General features: G+C 38.1%; 8 protein-coding genes across 8 annotated transcripts; 6 read left to right on the top strand and 2 right to left on the bottom strand.

Moving 5' to 3' along the window:
- Positions 1-970: 970 nt before the first annotated feature.
- On the top strand, positions 971-4534 carry MONOS_2843 (putative Nuclear pore complex protein Nup98-96; the record flags this gene model as incomplete). Its single annotated transcript, XM_067872797.1, has 1 exon — positions 971-4534. One exon carries the CDS (start codon positions 971-973, stop codon positions 4328-4330), a length of 3360 nt encoding a protein of 1119 aa, XP_067723964.1. The 3' UTR covers positions 4331-4534.
- A 76-nt stretch (positions 4535-4610) lies between these two features.
- MONOS_2844 (uncharacterized protein) lies at positions 4611-5349 on the top strand (the record flags this gene model as incomplete). Its single annotated transcript, XM_067872798.1, has 3 exons — positions 4611-4662; positions 4724-4842; positions 4903-5349. 3 exons carry the CDS (start codon positions 4611-4613, stop codon positions 5347-5349), a joined length of 618 nt encoding a protein of 205 aa, XP_067723963.1.
- A 2397-nt stretch (positions 5350-7746) lies between these two features.
- MONOS_2845 (uncharacterized protein) lies at positions 7747-9839 on the top strand. Its single transcript, XM_067872799.1, has one exon. The coding sequence runs from the start codon at positions 7781-7783 to the stop codon at positions 9689-9691; it is 1911 nt and encodes a 636-aa protein (XP_067723962.1). The 5' UTR covers positions 7747-7780; the 3' UTR covers positions 9692-9839.
- A 403-nt stretch (positions 9840-10242) lies between these two features.
- Positions 10243-14109, top strand: MONOS_2846 (uncharacterized protein; the record flags this gene model as incomplete). The annotated part of the gene is made up of 1 exon (XM_067872800.1): positions 10243-14109. One exon carries the CDS (start codon positions 10243-10245, stop codon positions 14107-14109), a length of 3867 nt encoding a protein of 1288 aa, XP_067723961.1.
- A 461-nt stretch (positions 14110-14570) lies between these two features.
- On the bottom strand, positions 14571-15196 carry MONOS_2847 (uncharacterized protein; the record flags this gene model as incomplete). The annotated part of the gene is made up of 4 exons (XM_067872801.1): positions 14571-14722; positions 14776-14847; positions 14897-15062; positions 15122-15196. 4 exons carry the CDS (start codon positions 15194-15196, stop codon positions 14571-14573), a joined length of 465 nt encoding a protein of 154 aa, XP_067723960.1.
- A 113-nt stretch (positions 15197-15309) lies between these two features.
- Positions 15310-16091, top strand: MONOS_2848 (putative RNA-binding region RNP-1 domain-containing protein). Its single transcript, XM_067872802.1, has one exon. It carries the CDS (start codon positions 15334-15336, stop codon positions 16012-16014), a length of 681 nt encoding a protein of 226 aa, XP_067723959.1. The 5' UTR covers positions 15310-15333; the 3' UTR covers positions 16015-16091.
- A 181-nt stretch (positions 16092-16272) lies between these two features.
- On the bottom strand, positions 16273-16899 carry MONOS_2849 (putative 60s ribosomal L38; the record flags this gene model as incomplete). Its single annotated transcript, XM_067872803.1, has 4 exons — positions 16273-16440; positions 16510-16632; positions 16721-16781; positions 16897-16899. 4 exons carry the CDS (start codon positions 16897-16899, stop codon positions 16388-16390), a joined length of 240 nt encoding a protein of 79 aa, XP_067723958.1. The 3' UTR covers positions 16273-16387.
- Positions 16900-17173: 274 nt separating this feature from the next.
- On the top strand, positions 17174-18535 carry MONOS_2850 (putative SPEF1 family protein; the record flags this gene model as incomplete). The annotated part of the gene is made up of 4 exons (XM_067872805.1): positions 17174-17288; positions 17373-17483; positions 17767-18245; positions 18368-18535. 4 exons carry the CDS (start codon positions 17174-17176, stop codon positions 18467-18469), a joined length of 807 nt encoding a protein of 268 aa, XP_067723957.1. The 3' UTR covers positions 18470-18535.
- Positions 18536-18865: the final 330 nt, after the last annotated feature.

The following is an 18865-nucleotide window of genomic DNA, read 5'->3' as shown; positions in this document are numbered from 1 at the left end:
GGAAATTTGAACTTGACTGAAAAGCATGAACATTTCAGTTAATAAAGTCACATCTGGAAATTGAAAATTTTCTGAAATAATATTCAACGAATATGTTCGAGAAATTATAACAATTGAAAAATTTTTTACTGTTATTTACTATAAATATCCGAAATTTTGAATATTCTTTAAAGTTTGTATCATTCATTATTTAAACATGTTAAGATTACACTTATATTTGCAAATAATTTCACCAACTTATTATATTGTAGTTTTAGAAAACTATAATTTAACATTTATATATTTATTAGTAAATATTAGCTGTTATTTAAAAATTGATTTTGAAGATTACCTGTAGAATATTTATTTGCAATTCATCTTTCAAATAATATTTATCATGAATAGATATTCAAACATCGTTTTTTGTATTCAACTTCATTTCACTCTTGTAACTCAAATTTTTAATTTAAATATTTCTTATTCACTTTTTTTCGAACTTTATTATTGGTTAATAAAAATCATGTGTTTCCAGATATATTTGAATTTGAGATAAATTTCATGAAAATTGCATTAATATTTATTCAACAAAAAGAATTCACTAAAATAAACTTGAATAGTTGCGTTTTTTCAAAAAATAAAGAAATTATGTACAATTGAATTTTTCCTAATTAGATATATAATTAACTGATTCATCCCCTTCAAGTCTCGCTGTTAAAAATGCTTAAAATTCACTTAAGCATCTTTTGAAGAAATTCTTATTTCAATTTTAATGTTTGGAAAAGTGATACACATAAAGACAAAGCTGGATCATTCATAACCATTATTATTTTTTCAATCCTGAGAATTTTTGATCAATTTGAAGTTTTTGAAGAAAAAAATAAGAGGAAAATTGGTATGATTTTTAAAATACAAATTCAATGCACTAAACGTTTTTTTATTAATTTATTCGAAAATTATTATTTTTTACAAACATTGAATAAGAAGTTTTATAATGATAAATCCATTTTCAACAACGCCAGCGCCAAATCCATTTAGTACAGCACCAGCGGCTAACCCCTTTGGATCATCTGCAGCGCCAAACCCATTTGGTACAGCAACACCCGCTGCTAATCCATTTGGAGCTCAACCAGCTGCAAACCCTTTTGGAGCTCAACCAGCTGTCAATCCATTTGGCGCAACACCTGCGGCTAGCCCATTTGGGGCACCTGCAGCCAGTCCATTTGGAAATACACCTGCTTCTAGTCCATTTGGCGCTCCTGCTGCCACGACAAATCCATTTGGTGCAACAGCTCCAGCTGCAAATCCGTTTGGAGCTCCAGCAGCAAATCCATTCGGAATGGTGCCAGCTGCTAATATGTTTGGAGCTCAACCCGCGGCTAACCCATTTGGTACTCCTGCAGCAACGACAAATCCATTTGGTGCTCCTGCTGCGACAACTAATCCATTTGGAATACCTTCAACAGGTGCAACTGGAATTTTTGGTACGACAAATGGGCTAACACAAATTCCTGGAGCAACAACTCCTCCTCAGCAACAAATTCTTCCTCATGGAACAACTCTTGGAATTGGTCAACCAAAAACTGTTCAGGATCCTCAAAAGGCTGGCAATATGCTTGTATTCTGTGCTGTCAATCATCAGCCGCAATATGTCCACAAATCCATCGAGGAGCTACGGTTGGAAGATTATTTCTTGGGACGTGTAATTGCTGGACAGGGCATTCAAGCAGCTAATCAGATTCCAGCTGATAAATTGAATGTTTCATTCAGTGTTGTGAAAGGTGCCACAGCTGCAAGTCCGTTTGGTGCACCGGCAGCAGCAGGAGCAGCAAACCCGTTTGGAAACACAGCGGCTCCAGCTGCCAATCCTTTTGGAGCGCCAGCTGCTGGGACAGCCAATCCATTTGGCGCTCCTGCTGCGGCGGCTACCAATCCTTTTGGAACAACACCAGCAGCCAATCCATTCGCCACTCCTGCTGCCAATCCTTTTGGTGCTCCTGCTGCCACAACAGCAACCAACCCGTTCGGTGCGCGTGCAGCAGCAGCTAACCCGTTTGGAGCACCAGCTTCCACAAACCCATTTGCAGCAGGCGCGACAAACACAGCCAATCCGTTCGGAGCTCCTGCTTCAGCCAACCCGTTTGCTGCTGGTGCTGCCACCAACCCCTTCGGAGCCCCTGCTGCTACTGCTGCAACAAACCCATTTGGAGCGCCTGCAGCTAACAATCCGTTTGCTGCGCCTGCTGCCAACAATCCCTTTGCACCACAAGGAACAGCTGCTGCCAATCCTTTTGCCGCAGGAGCGACAAATACCGCCAATCCATTTGCCACTCCAGCTGCCAACAACCCGTTTGCAGCGCCTGCTTCCACAAACCCGTTCGCTCCACAGGGAACAGCTGCTGCTAACCCCTTCGCCACAAACAATCCCTTCGCTGCTGGTGCCGCCAAGCCTGCAAATCCATTCGCACCCGCGGGAACGACCACGAACCCGTTCACCAATAACGCTGCACCCAACCCCTTCTTGCCTCAGGGCACTGCTGCTGCTCCTGTCTACATTCCCTTCCAGCACGAGCCGCCTCCTCCTGCGCCACATCCGTTCGGATCGAATCTGCTGTACGACTCCCGGTTCTCTCTTACGCTCTCTGGAGATGCGCCATTTGTGGTTATCGGCTATGATGGTAAGCCAGTTGACAGTCTGAATTCAGCGCAGGCAGTGCTGGAATCAACGAAAAAGAAGGCTGAAGCAGCAGCATCTACACAACAGGGAGGTCTTAATGGAAATAAGCCTTCAGCAGCTTCAACAGTTGCATCATCTGCTTCTTCTTCTTCTTCAGTGCGTGTGGGAGGAAACATTCTTCTCCACAAAATATCTGCGCTCCACCAGATACAGACACGCACACTGACACTCGAATACAGCCAGTCCAAAGCAGAGCGCATCATTTCCCTCAAAGAAGACAAGTACGAATTCACTGCGCCGTCCGTCTCCTCCTTTGCCAAAGCAGACAAGCCATCTGCACAGAGCGAGAAAGCTGATCCAGTTGTGTGCATGTCGAAGGAGATTCTGGTAGCACGCGTTTCAGACTACTCTGAGCTCACATCACTTCCTTCATCATCTTCTGCTTCTTCTGCTTCTTCTTCTTCTTCTTTGTCTGGAGAAGGGAAAGGGGTGCTGCAACAGCTCAGCGAGGCAGACTCAGAGGAAAACCAGTTGGTGTTCAACACAGCCAATCTACTGGCTCCACCTGTGACAGACGTGAAGGAGCTGTTTGGAGGCAGAGCACGCAAACAACGCGATGGAAAGCAAGAGCAGCAGCAACAACAACAACAGCCGATGGAGACATATTTAGAAGTGTCATTTGCACCGGCTGTATCATCGCCTGTAGGGAAATTGCAAAAGAATGAGAGGGGAAGCTTGTCAGAACGGCAGTTTACTTCTGTTGCTTCTGCTGCTGATGAATATGATAATGATAATGATGATTCAGCAATGTTAAATGAGAAATCAACAGCAGCATATCAGTTAGAAGAAAGAGGAAGAGAAGAAGAAGAAGAAGAAAGGAGAAGAGAAGACGAACAAAGGGCAGCAGAGTATGTTTCTGAGAGGAGTGTGTCTGAACATCGGCAGAGCAGAAGCGGTCGAAGCAGCAGCGCCAGCCGGCGTCACATCCACCACACACATCATCATTCTGTTGATGCAGATGCTGGCATCAATGCTGATATCAATGCAGACAGACACAAATCCCTCCACCGATCTCATTCAATCAGCAAACCAGGCAAAAGCGCAGAGCCTTCCCAGAACCCGCCAATAATCACAGACAAAAGCTACAGCTGCTCGCCTTCAATTGAGAGACTTGCGAGCTATTCAGAGGAAGAGTTGGCAGCAGTGAGGCATTTCCGCATATGGCGCCCGCACTACGGGATGATCACGTTTCTGAAGCCGGTTGATTTGAGAGGAGGGATTGTGCTGAATGAAATCGTGGCATTTCGAGAGAAAGAAGTGGAGCTGTATCCAGATTATGAGGATGACAGCAGCGAATGCGAGGAAGAAGGAAATGAGGAAGGAAAGGAAGAAAAGAGGAGAGAAAAAGGAAAAGAAATGAAAGAGAATTCAGATGAGAAGGCAACTAATGCGAAGCCAAAGAGACCAAAACCAGGGTGTGGACTGAACCAGCCTGCTGAAATAACGTTGTTTGATATTTTCATCTTGGACAAGGAGACAAAAAGGCCAACCACAGACGAAAAGAGGATTGCACGCTATTCACTGAAAATCAAGCAGAGAACGATCTCAATGGGAGCAGAGTTCGTGGAATATTTGCCGGATGATGGAATTTGGACATTCAGAGTACATCATTTCTGAGTCATTTTTAAAAACGTAAACATTTCACAAAACATTTCACAATGGAATAACTCCAAGTTGCAAAATATTTTTTTTAAAAAAAAAAATATGCAGTATTTTTTATCACAATTCAATAGATTTTTTTGAGAAATTTTTTGGTTTTTGATTAATATTCAAACATATTTTTAATTATTATTTCTCAAAATAAAGTCATAATATAAAAAATGATCAAAATATTTTTATTTTGTAAATTGTTTTTTTCTCGTTTTTAAGTTTTAATCAACATTTAAAAATCACAAAAATGAAAAGAATAGATGTTTCTTCAATTGGATTTGGAGAAGCTTGCGATGAAGGTCTTGCATTGCATTTCTACTGAAAATTTTTTATAATTTTTAATTCTTTTTGCTGAACTAGGCTTTGAACAATTATTTCCATTTCTCGATGATGACGAATCAAATGTAATGGCGCCAATTCAATTTGCATCTTTGGAACTTGTTCGGAGTGCTCTTCAAATAGCTGAGATATGTTCAAAAGTATGTTAAAAATGAATTTTGAAAATAATATCTTGAAAGTGAAAGCAATTTTTTTAACAGGATAAAATTTGTGATATTGGATGTGGTGATGGAAGATTTGCAATCGTATCTTTCTGCGAATATGGAGTCCAACAATCGATTGGAATCGAAATCGATTCAGATCTTGCAACTCTCGCAAAAGAAAAAGTCAAAAGAGCTAAAGAACTTCTATCGGGGGATAAAGAAAGAAATTCGGATAAATTAATTATCGTGGAAGGAAATTTTTTTGAATTGGACGAAAAGCAGCAGGCTTTGGTAGAGGAATCTACACTTTTTATTGTGTATCTTTTAAAGGATAAGATGCATTTACTCGAATCCTTTTTAAGAAAACAATTGGAAAAAGGAGCACGGTTTATTTCCATCCTCTTCCCATTTCTTGATTGGAAGCCTATCAAGAAATCTGACGATGAAAAAGTTTTAGTTTATTCAAAAGACAGTATTCCCAAGAGCAATTGTAAATCAACTTGAATTGCAGGTAGCTGCTATTCAGTCTGAATTATTGAGAATTTTAATTTATTGTCATTAAATTGTATTTTAGTTATATTTCCAAAATTAATTGTATATTTTTGGACTGATTTATATTCAATATCAAATTCTTTTTTATTTCACATCTTTTTTCCCTCTTTCTTTTGCGTTCATGCTACGTATTGATCATTCACGAAAATTTTCAAATATATCATTTTCGAATTAATGAAACAATAGGAACTTTGCCAGCAATATTAGGGTGCATATTTTATCTTGACCTCAAAATTTTATCTCAACCCTGTTTTTTTGAAACTTATTTTTGCTTTTTTGATTTGTTAAAAGGCTTAAAACAAAAACAAAATAAATAGACTTCTTGATATTTTTGTTTTTCAGAATTCTGTTGAAAAAATTTTTGAAATTTTAATGTTCAAAAAAATATTAAAAATTATTATTATTTTAGGACCCAGATCAAAGACATGCTGGCCGTGAAGCGTTTATTTCAAACCGAACGTTTAAAGCCACAACATCAGCATTCCACATTCCTATATTATCATTTTAACTTGTTTTTGAATTTTTCAATAAAATTTTTAACCTTTTTTTCTCATTTCACTGTTTTTGCTTAAAACACGATTTTTGGAACAAATATGAATTTGTGTAAATTTTTAAGCACATAAAAAATAAAAACAAGGTGTTATTTATTGTATATTTTAATTTAATTCTGAAAAGAAAAAGAATTGAACAAGAATTTTAACTGAAAAGCAAGTATATATGATTTTTTTATGTTTCAAATTACCAAACACTCACAAACAAATTATCGTTTTGACATGCAAGAATCGTTTTATTTTAATAATGTTTATTTATCATTTCAATAAATTTCAAAACAAATTCATATGTGTCCTTAAAATCGTGTTTTTTAAAAATATGTGTGAAATGAGAAAAAGTGTAAAAAAAACAAGTTGAGAAAGTTAAAAACAACTAAATCATATAAAAAATAAACGATGTATTATGATATGAAAGCTTAAAACTTCCGATAAAAAATATTCGCTGAAAAAGCAGCAAGTCAATGATCAAAACAGAAAAATTTCATTATCCTCGATCTTTTTGTGAAACAAGAAATATTGAAAAAAAAATATAGAATAAGGAAATTAAATCATTTCAAACATTTCTGGTTATTTTTTATTTATCGCAGGCTTGTGTAAAGCTAAAAGCATTGCAAAAAAGAAAAAGGTCTAGATAAAGAAAAAAGGTCAAGATAAAATTATAGCCCTATATTTAGAACAAATTTTTGATTTTATCTCACATTGAAAAGATTTTTTCATTATTTACAATCGAAATGAAAGAACTTCAGATAAATATCGAAGCTATTTTCCCAACAAATATAATCTTTTACGTGTTTTTTCAAAAACAATCTTCGGGGGCAAAGAGTGCATTTGAAGAAAATTGAAAATGATAAATTCAAGTGAAGGTTGAAACAATTTCGGACAACATTCAATTGAAATAATAAAAAATCCTTTTAAATGCACCTGAAAGTTCGAGGAATTTTTTCCCTGAAAGTTTCAAATATTTCAGACTTGAACATTTTTTGAATCATCATGATGAAATCTTTTAACCATGCTTTTTGATCAAAACAAAATAAATGATGGAGCAAACTCAGAACGATGAAGGAAGTTATGAAATTTGGCTCATTGAAGCATTTTAGATCTTTTAAATGAAGGAAAAGTATTAAAAAAAAGGAGAAAGATCTCACTGATTAAACAAAAAAAATATTGTGGTTAGTTTTATTCATGAAGAGTTAATCAATTTTATGTATTTATTCGTTATACAATGTTATTTCGTATTATGCATACTTTCTATAAGTATTTTAACTAGCACAACAAATAAAGAGCCGCAAATTAATTGCATTATCAATGTTGATAAGCAAAATATGATTGATAACCAATTTAATTCATTAGCAGCTTACAAAGAAAGCTATTCGTCTTTAAGTTATTTCAATAAGAAATTATATTTATGTTTTCGCGATTCCTTCTGTGATTATAGCTCTATTCTTGACGAATCTTGTGAGTTTCATTTTCATAATTCAACAGTTTTATTGCAATCCTCTGCAGTGCTTTCATCTTTCATCAAACCTCAATTCATTATTGATGATTATTCAAAACTTAATTTATCTGATATCTTATTTTTTCTTTATATTTCGGGGGAATACCCCATGTTTTTATCATCTGGATCTTTAATCTTCAGAAACATTTCTCAAAGTTTCATTTCACCACAACACACAAACTTCTCACTAACCTCCCAGAGTTCAGAGTTCTCGTGTCTTATCACTTCTCATTCAACATTTTCTTCATTTTCAGTTTCTTCATTTGGATCATTTCTCGTATCCAGTGATATTGGAGACGAATCTTTTTATTTTTGCTCATTTCGCAATATCTCGCACATGCGTAATTCTGGTGTTGATCCAGGAGATGTTTGTCGTTCGAAAACATCAAGTGTTTCATGTTCTTTATTTATGGACTCAACATATTGCCTTTCTAATGGGATTATAAGAGGTGATTCATCGAGAATATTAACATCTGTTAATAATACCTTTTTGAGATGCTCCTCCCCTGTTTATCTACACAATGTGTACAGCCAACAGCAGTGCCTTGATCATTCATTCTCATTTTTTTCTGATTTCTTCGATCATTGCTCCGCAACAGACGCCACAAAGTCCCCCTGTGGTGGTGCTATCTGTATGTTTTCTTCTCCACAACACAATCTTGTATTACGGGAATGTATATTTCAATCATGCTCTGCTACCGGAGATGGTGGATGTATTTATGCAATCGAACTTTCTTCTTTGCGTATCAATACAACAGCTTTTGTGTCTGGCTTGGCAAATGGAATTGGCGGTTGCATCTGCTGTGGAGGATTCATCATGAATCTAAATCTTATCACATGTGCATTCAGCTACGGATCCTCGCACACATCGGCTGCAGGGCTGTATCTTATACTGAGCAATGATATCGCTTCGGGCACTGTTGAGCTCTCCATGCTTCAGTTTATGGACTGCAATATCATCGACCCCTCTGCTGATCGTCACCACCATTCTTCGCTTCCATCTTCAGCGAGCTCCAACGATCAGCACAATTACGAATCGATCACCTCACGATCCACTTCATTATCTTCATCCACAGCCACTTCTTCTGCTTTTTCATCGTCCTCTTCATCCGCAAAGACTTTGATGCGAAGATCGCACTTTCATCAGAATGACCCACTTCTTCCAGAGACGTATATGCATGAAGGATCAGCCTGCGTCATTTACGGAAAGAACAACCAGAAAGTTTTCGTCAATGAGCTTTTTTGCCAACACTGTAAAAGTGTGAGGCAAGGGGCGCTTGTTCTGCGAATACCAGCGGATATGGAATGCTACTCTATCCATTATGCCCTTTTCGTGAACAACTCCTGCGACACAAAAAACGTCGCAATTGACCTTGTTGTTCATTCGATGGATCCCAACTTAAAAGTATTGCTGCTTAGCTCTTTCTCGTCTTCACCCTACAACCGAGCAGCAATCTGTTCAAGCAATTGCTTTGGTGTGAATGGAGCACAAAAATCTTCTTCTCAAATAGACCAAGTTCCACATTTGCACTCAGAATACACGAGCCATCATTTTTCAGGGCATCAATCACTCTCATCATCATCATCTGAGCCAGAAGCAGAAGATGCCTTTTCCTTCGAGCCAGACGAGGCATGTGTCATTGACGACACGCTCATTCCGTTTGGCGACAGCAGCCGATACATCGACGCCAACATCGGTGTAGACGAGGAAGGCTGCGGGACGACGAAGGAGAACCCGTGTCGCACGCTGAAGAAGTGCATAGACGATTTCCCGACGTTCTACATCTACTGGAAGATTCTCTTTCACTCGGGAACATACAACGAGGAGACAGACATGATTACTCTGTACTCAACTAGCATGCGGATGGTCGGAGAAAGCAAGCTAACGACGGTTTTGAGTTCGAGCGGGCTGGACGAAGGAAGTGACTTCTTCTTTGAGGCGGCAGACTCCTCACTCACGTTTGACAAGATGACGCTGTTGCAGCAGTGCAACTCCACTATCAACTACTTTTTGTGTGTTAACTCGACACTCTATCTGTTGAACTGCACCATCACCTTCAGCTCAGACACACACGCAAAGGGAAGTGTGAGCAATGGCATGTCTCGGTCAGGGGGCATATACAGAGCAGAAAGCGAAGGAGGGTTTGCCAGTATGATTGACTCGAGCTTGCAGATCGATACAACTCTGATTGAAGAAATCGATCTGGCAAGCCACCCACTTTTTATTGTTGCTATTGAGGCATGTTGAATTATTCACATGATTTTTTTTTTTGTTTGTTTTTTTTTGTTTTGTTTTGTAATTGTTGTTATTGTTGTTGTTTTGATTGTTTTCGATGTTTTCTTTTTCACTTTATAAATTTTTCATTCATTTTTTTTTTTTAAATTCAAATGAATGACTTTCAAAAATCATATAACTTTTCTCTGTTAAATATGTAAATATATGTATTATTCTTATTCTCTTATTCTCTCTTATTCTCTCTTTCTCTCTTTCTCTCTCTTTCTCTCTCTTTCTCTCTCTTTCTCTCTCTTTCTCTCTCTTTCTCTCTCTTTCTCTCTCTTTCTCTCTCTTTCTCTCTCTTTCTCTTGCTCTCTCAGAAAGAGCGACTCCGCTCCGTCAACATCTCCAACAGCACCATCGCGAACATAGCCAGCCATTCTATTGGCTCCTCTTTCCTCTCTCTCAGCTACGTCGGTAAGCAAATCAGCAAAAATCTGAGTGCCGCTGTCCTCCTCAACAACTCCGCCTTCGTCGACTGCTCTTCCGCCGGCTCACCATCCAAAGCTTCGTATGGAGGGCTGATGAAGCTGCAGCTGCTGGAGAACCGCACAATGCGTGTGCTGGGCTGCTCCTTCATCCGCTGCAAAGCTTCGGAAGCAAACGGCCGGGGCGGAATATTCTTTCTGAACGGATCGAGATCAGAGACACCGAACTGCTGGATGTTTGAGAACGTGCAGTTTACAGAGAACAGCGCTTTCTTGGGCAAGAACCTGTACTTCATTGCGAACAACATGACCTCCTTCTCGCCTGCCCAGATCATCTACACAAAAAGCCCAGCAACGATGGAACTGGAGAATGCATTCATCGGCGAGGATGGGGAGGGCAAAATGATTGACCTGGTGGAGCTATATGTGAAAAACCGGATTTCGCCTTATTATGTCTCCTCTTCGCACCCGAAGGCGCTCAACTGGATCAGCTGCGGCTCTGCGGAAGTGCCTTGCGAGACGCTGCAGATGGCGTCAATCTTCCCTTTTTTCAACAAGCAGCGCTCGATTTTCATCGCCATTGATGAGATAGTAGTCAACACACCGTTTTCGTGGCAGCGCTTTACTGTCTCTTCTGTCTCGAGCGAGCTGACGAAGAAGGCGCTCATGCGCTTCCGGGCAGAAAAGGATAATCCGCATACGGCAATGCTCATTGGGAAGGTGTCGATGCAGCTGGAGAGTCTGAACATCACACTGAACGACCCTGAAGAGGCGATGCTCAGCACGCTCATTCTGTGCGAAGACTGCTTTGCCTCCTTCGAAAAAGTGAGCTACGACGGAGATTTGGAGCGGCACTGGGAGTTTTCGTTCATCACAGCGGTGGACAGCTACCTGCATCTGAACAGCACCCTCATCAGCAACATCTCCACCAACAAGCACCCGATCATTTTGTGCAGAGGGGCGGATCTGTTTGCAGAAAAATCTCATTTCTCAAATTGCGTGGCGAATAAAACCAGCTTTTTCTCAATGAACCCATCGAAATTGGAAGAGACAGGTGAAATCACACAAAGTTATGCAACCAAAATGAATAGTCACAGCAAATTCGAAGAAGAAGATGATGAAGAAACAGAATCACGTAGATCTCGATTTCTTTCTTCTTCTTCTTCTTCTTCTTCGAGGAAAACTCGCCATTTGCTAAGTGAAATAGAACAAAGCACGTCTTCCATCCACATCACAGACTGCACTTTCAGTGACATCAATTGCGTGTCCAACTCTTTGTTTTTTGTCGACTCAACCCTTCCGACGCGCTTTTGGATTGACAACACGATATTCAACTACATCTACTCCTCAGAAACCGGGCAGCCTGCCGTGCTCTCTGCTGGCAGCTACAGAATGCTTCCAAATGATTGTTCTCGTTTCCACTTGCATTCTCAACAGCAATCACTTTCCTCACTGAATTCTCGCTCTTCTCTTGTTGACGAAGAAACTCCCACGGCAATCGACATCAACAACAGCACATTTTCCAGCTGTGTGGGGTTACAAAGCAACAGAGGCGGGTTGATTAGCCAGCATTTCTGCTCGCCTCGCTCTTCCTTTCGCACATGCAACTCCTCATTCGGATCCAGCGGCTGCTCAGGAAATGGGCTGGGAGGAGGGTTTTATCTGTCGAGCACTCACTCGCCTGTGGCATACGAGTTTATCTCGTGTGAGTTCGAGGCGATGATCGCGAGGAAAGGGAAGAATGTGTTTATATGTGGAAAGGATCTGAACAGCCTGGTGAAGCCGATGTGCTTCCGCATGAACATATCGTTGTATGACAGCGAGTCCTTTTCTGGGTTTGATGAGAAGCACGTTGGCAGCACCATGGCTGCTATGCTTGAAGGCAGTTCAGACTCTGTGCATGACAGTCTCATCAGCGACAACATCGTCGATCTGATTCCTCTCTATCTGAATGTCACACGCAGAGAAAATGTGTATGTGTCGTCGGAGAACAGCAACCGGAACAACTCGCCTGAGTGCGGCACATTGAAGATGCCCTGCGGCACACTGGACATCGGATTCAACAGAGCGTCTCTTTGGACCACCTCAATAGTGCTTGTTGGCAACACGACGCTGACAGAAGTGGTGATCGCCTCTGACTGCAAAGTGAGGCGGGAGAATTCTTCAGTGGGGAATGCGGTTCTGCCGCGCAAGATTGTGGCTGGTCTGCTTGAAGGGGTGCTCAACAACTTCAGAGATTTGAGTGTGGACGAGATTCTGTTTTTGTTTGAGGAAGGCTGCGACATCGTTTGTCCTTCGTTCATCTTCAGCGATGGGGTGACGCTGGAGATCAATAAGTGTACATTCACATCAACTTTGCCTGCTCCATCAAAGTTGCCATTCCACATCGTTGCAACCACTAACGGGTTGCTTAAAGTTTTCGGATGCACATTCACTTCGCTATCAACTGCTGTGTCACTTATCTGCATGACTACTATGACAGACAGTGAGTTCGCCTCCAACACATTCAACAACGTCACGCTGGATGGCTCTGCACTGTTTGAGGACGGCCCGAATGTTTCTCGGAATGGCCTGCTGCTGACAAACCAGCACGCTGTCTTCTCCAACATCAACCAGCTGCAACAAGCTCAGTCCATTTTCAGCTCGTCGAAGAGCTCGTCAAAACTCCTTTTTGAAGGCTGCTCCTTTCTCAGCTGTGCTCAGTCAAATAGAGATATGGATGGATCCCTCATTATGTTAGATTTTTCCTCAATGGATATCTACACTTCCGTCTTTGACGAAAGCGGCAGCCAGAAAATTGAATGTGGAAGTGCTTTATCATCGTCATCTTCTTCTTCTTCTTTGTCAAATGGGAAATTGAAGAGCAGTAGAAGCCTTTCGCAGCCTGATGTTGAGCCAAATAAGTATTGCTCGTGGCAGACCTCACTTATTTCAGTCACGCGCACAAAACTGTACATCAAAAACACGATCTTTAAGAGGGTGTGTGTTGGCGCCCTTTTTCTTTCCGGCGAAGCGACTCGACTTGACAATGCGTCCTTTGTCAACAACAGCTGCGACGATCCTGCCAGTGAAGGGATCCACCACAACATCCGGTGCAACAACGAAGCAATGCTCGAGTTCATAGCGGGGGGAGAAGCTGAGCACGCAGACAATTTCTCTTCGATGTGGATTGACGATTCGGGGTGTCAATTTTTGATGCATGAAGATATTCATGCTGAGGCGTCGATGTACTTTGTCCCTTCTCTTGCTTCAGTGACATATCACCTCAATGAAGAGAATGTGGTGTTTTCAGTGAAAGGGCAGAACATGCACCCGTGCGAGCTGTCGCTGGTGCTGGTCAACACACACTATGAGATGCGCTCTGTTTCAATTGCAATCGATGCTGTCTCTTCACCAGATGCTGTCACGCTGAATGTACCAATCTCAATGCTATCTGACATAATCAATAACGCGGATGCAACTACACTTGATCATTCAAAGCCTGTTCTCCGTATTTGGAATCGTTTGTTTGCTCCTCCTCCAGCACCTGTTCTCACCACGCTCCCTGAGATGATTGCAGCACTTTCGTTTCGAGGCAAATACAAAGGCGGCAAAGCCTTTCAGAATGGGCTGGCCAGTGAAGAAAACAATACGCACGAAGTGCTGAACACACAGTTTGTGACAGTTGAAGCTGAGGCGCCTCCTGAAGACAAGAAGAAGCTATCTCAGAATGTCATCATTGCGATATCTGTCGGCTCTTCATTGGCCGCTCTTGCGTTCGCTGCCTTTACTATCATTGCTTTTCGAATATGTCTCAAATCGTCCAAGAAATACAACAAGTTGAGTGAAGGCTCTGCCCTGCTTTCAATCAACACGAACGAGTACAGCTCTTTCTCCTTTTCAAATGCGAACAGAATGGAAGCGAATTCATTTGTTATGTCGGTGCCTGCTGATTGCCAATCTCCACATTTCGAAGAGGACTGATATAAATTTGATTTGATGTTTGTTGTGTAAATGCTTTATAGATTTCTTTATCAATTCTGCGTGATGTTATTATTTATTCTTCAATGTAAATCCCTTTTTTATAAGTATTGTCATTGTTTCATGTTTTTCCCGTTTTTTATATTTGTTTCTATTCACTTTGCTTTTAATTTTTCAGTGAAAGGGCTTGTGTTATGATTTTCATTTTTTGGTTTTAAGTTTTGATGAAACAAAACTGTTGCGGTTATTTACCAATGTTTTAAAAAGACTGAGATTAAAAAAGCTAAGGAAAAATAGAAAATAGTATAGAAAGAAAAGTGAAATGGTACGGAATGTTGAAAATTCCCTGAAAGCAAAATCAAAATTTTCAGTTTTTTCGATTATATACAACTACTCTTTAATGAAGACGTTTGAATCAAATAATACATTGGTTTTGCAGAAATAAAACAACATAAACAAATATTTTAAACTGAGGTGGAATATGCACCGACACCAGATGAACTTGAACCGACACCTGCTCCATAAGGATTTGATGTTTGCTGCTGAGCAGGAAGTGATGAAGGCGGAATTACTCCAAGATCGTTTCTAATTAAAACAGACAATAAACATAGTCCAACTAAAAAATATATTATTTGATACAATATCATGTTCCAACAAATTTATGCACACTTTTACAGACTGCGACAATGATTGTCATTACGTTCCAAAAAGGAGTTGCTAAAAAGTCCTTTTTATCCGCATCTGCACAAATGCATTGTGTGAAAAATATGCATAATTAATAAAAGCACACTGTAGATGATTAATTGCAATAAATCCATCAATAATGAAAAAGCAGTAATAATTACGAAAAAGAATAAAATTGCCCAGCTTTCTTGCTGCAGTCCATAATATGCAATAAGATATATCCAATTAAATGGATCTTCTGTGTAAAATAAACCATTAATAAGAGAAAAGAGCTGAAAGATAAATTGTTATCAAAGTATTGAAATGAATGTTTTATCATCGCTATTCAAACCAAAGTGGCAGCTAGAAGAATGTGAAATATCTTCAGCAAAATGGTTGACTGTTTAAACGATACTAAATCAAACATTTTTGATATTGAGATCTTAACCACTATTCTTTAATTTCTCCCATCAAAATAAAAAACATCTTAATTAAGAATGTGAAAACGCAACAAACAAAATTCTAACATTTTGAATTTTTCAATTTGTTCTTTGTCCCTTGACAATGTCAAATCGTTTATTTGTTGGAAACCTTAGCTTTACTACAACAGCCGAGAATCTTGGTAAATTATTCGAAACTGCTGGTGAAGTGCTTGAAGCCGTTATTATTTCACGTGGAAGTAGATCACTTGGCTATGGTTTCGTGAACATGAAAGATAACGCAACGGCTGTTGCAGCAATCGACAAATTGAACAATACAAATCTTGATGGAAGACCAATTCGCATTGAGTTATCGAAATCAGAACCAAGAGCCCCTGGAACAAGGCCAGCAGGAGCCCCAAGAGGATCCCTTGACAGAAGAGGTCGTGGATCAAGAAGAATTGGAGGAGGAATGTACGGATTTGGTGGTCCAAGAAGAGCACGCGCTCCAAGAGCTCCAAGAGCACCACGTGATCCAAATGCACCAGCTTCAAAGACAAGAGTTTATGTCACTTCGCTGCCATATAAGTTGACTGAAGAAGAACTCGCAAAGGTATTTGAAGGTTATGCAGTGAAAGAGGCATTGATTGTTCGCGATCGCTATGGTTCATCTCGTGGATATGGATTTGTTGAATTTGCATCACACCAAGATCAAGAAAAAGCTTTAAAAGAAAAATCATCATTTGAACTTTCTGGAAGAACAGTAACACTTCAAGCTGCACTCGAAAAGCCAGCCAATGCATCATCTGCTGATGTTAAAGCATAAACAATAAAGAAGAAAAAGAGAATCACATCATAAATTTTTGAAGAAAACAATAAAACAGCTATTACAGAATTAAAAAACAATTTTTGTTGAATTTTGGAAAATTAGGAGATTGACACTTTGTTAATGATGATATTTTTTTGGGGGGGTCCAATGAGTTCATTCAAAATGAAAATCATTATCTTTTAGATTGAAGAGATAATATTCTTTTCAATATTTAAAATTGAACATTTGCATCATGAAGCAAAAAAAAATGAAAACTTTCATCGCGAAAGAAATGCAATTCATATGTGTTTATTCGAAAATCTGATCTTTCTTTAAGAAATGAATTAAAAATAATAAGTTTCAAAGAAGGATATTTGATTTTCAAATTCTTTTATTTTTTCCCTCCTTTCTTCTTGTGTAAAGCAACATCGACAATTTTCCATTCTATTAAACATTGAAATGATTCATCAAGCAAAGAATATTTAAAAAAGCAATAAAAACGAAATAAAAAACCTCTTGGAATTGATCGTCGAACACTTCTTGCTTTTGAAGCGTCATGAACAATGAGAGTAGTTTTTTGAGTTGGACCTCTCAATTTGAACTTAAAAACTGCTCCGTCTCTTTTGATATAGCAAACTGCAGATAAAAAGCAAAAGCCACACATAAATACATTTTAATAAAATAACATTATAATTCTTTCAATAATAACATCATATTTTAATACCTTTGTTGCGAGAAATTGAAACAATACGAGCAAATTCTGCAAGATCAGTGAATCTGTATGGCTATAACGTATTAACGACAATTCACCACAATAAATATCATAACAAAATGACGTTATTACAAAATATATTTAATGGCCTCAAATAAGCACAAAATAACAAGAAAAAGGTATCACACCATTCTGATCGATTGATCTATTTTCCATTAATTCAAAAATGACAAAGAAGAAAAAATGTTTGAAATAGAAATGAAAATATGATGCATATAAATATTATTTGTGGAAACAAAGTGAAAAGAAAGAATTCTTTTTGATCAAATAACTCACAATATTTATATTAGAATATTTTGGTTTGAAATATTATTATTATTAAAAAGCGATATAGAAAAAATATTTTAAACTGATGCTAATAAATGGAAATTTTTTCTTTTGAATATTGTTCAAAAAAGCGTTTTAATGATGGACCTTTTTTCTTTGGATTCTGAAACTCTCAGTCTTGTTTATGAATGGGTTGATTCAATAGCCCTAAGTAGACCAAAGCAAAACATTGCTCGAGATTTTAGTGATGGAGGTTTTCTCTCATTTAAATGTATTTTATTTCTAAGCAATGGGTAATTTCGTGATTTTTATATAATTTCTTAAATTAATGAAAAAGTCTTAATGGCCGAAGTGTGTAAAGCTTGTTTTCCAAAACTTGTTGACCTTCACAACTATAGTCCAGCAAATGCATTATCAAAGAAAATTTATAATTGGCAAACGTTAAATGGTTTTAACTTTGGAAGAAAATTAATTTATGTTATACTTGATAGCAAAAGTTTTTCAGAAAGTTGGATATCAAATACCTGTTGACATTATTCAAGCGTTATCATCTTCTGTTCCTGGAGCCATTGAATATGTTTTGCTTGAATTTAATGCAGAGGTATATTTTTCTTTATTGCTAAATGCAAATGATTATTTGCATCAAATTATTTAAGATGGAATATTATTACACAGAACGAAAAGGTCTATATGCAACCGTTTCTTTAAAATTAATGTTAATTTTTATTTAGAATTTCCACCAGTTAAGCCGATTTCTCAGCTTTCAAATGAAAAGAAGCAACTTCAAGAAGCATTACAGCGAGAAGAAGAAGAAGAAGCAAGTAAGATATCATCACCAGTAAAAGACACTGGAACCATTCAAGAGAAAAGTGAAAAGTCTTCAAAGAGCAGTGGCTCGCATGGAAGCTTTATTAAAAAAAGTTCAAATCCGATCCAAAAGCAAATTATCAATTCATCTAAAGTTAGCATTTCACGATCTAATGTGGCGGATCAAAAGAAACTGGATAGTGAGAGCAAATCTTCTGGTCCAGTGTTTTCTTCTCCCCAAAGAGAACTTGAAGATAAAGTTGCAATGACAAGCTTGGCATCTCGCAAACGAATCTCTCATCCTTCTGTCGATTCACTTCATTCCTCAATTACCAAAGAGCAAATTGAATCTTCTTCAAATGATCTGCTTCAAGAAAATGAAATTCTAAGTCAAAAATGCAAGGTATTTTTTTTTAACATTAAACAAATTTTTAATTTTTCTTCAAATTTTTTAAAATACTTTTTCTTTAAAAATTTTTCCTGTAATCAATTTCTCAAAATGCATGATATGTTTGGATTTTATAGGCTCTTGAGGAACAAATAGAGAGAATGCAAACAATTATCTCTCAAAAGGACAAGCAAATAGCGATTCTAAAAAAGCAAGTTTCCAGAAATTCAAAAAAATGAGAATTTTATTTTTCATTTCATTTTGAAAAATGGTACAAACAGTTTTATTGGGTTTATGTCACAAAATTTACGTTTGAATGTTTTTTTTATCGTTGATAAATTATGAGCAGTTTTATTGTTAAAGTGAAGAAAAACAATTAATTTTGGTATTGTTTCACTTGCATAATCTTTTGAAATGTTTTTTTTGAAAAGTCACTTAAAAAGCCAAAAATTAATAAAAAGAGTTGTTGTTGTGAAACAAATTGATTGGAAATATTAAATTTTGCATCTAGGAGTGAATGTGTATTGGTTATAATTTTTTTTGAATTCAAATTTATCCAGAGAAAAAATTCGATTATATTATTTGTGTAGATTATTTTTCAATGAACATATTCAAGTGAAAAAGTCATTTTCAAA

Source organism: Monocercomonoides exilis (genome assembly GCF_001643675.1).
Source record: "Monocercomonoides exilis strain PA203 chromosome Unknown scaffold35-1074681, whole genome shotgun sequence".
Lineage (NCBI taxonomy): Eukaryota > Preaxostyla > Oxymonadida > Polymastigidae > Monocercomonoides > Monocercomonoides exilis.
This window is presented reverse-complemented; position numbering and strand designations above follow the sequence as displayed.

Bases quoted from the DNA above. Each gene is read 5' to 3' on its own strand.
- MONOS_2845 (XM_067872799.1), top strand. From the start codon at position 7,781: ATGCGTAATTCTGGTGTTGATCCAGGAGATGTTTGTCGTTCGAAAACA.
- MONOS_2848 (XM_067872802.1), top strand. From the start codon at position 15,334: ATGTCAAATCGTTTATTTGTTGGAAACCTTAGCTTTACTACAACAGCC.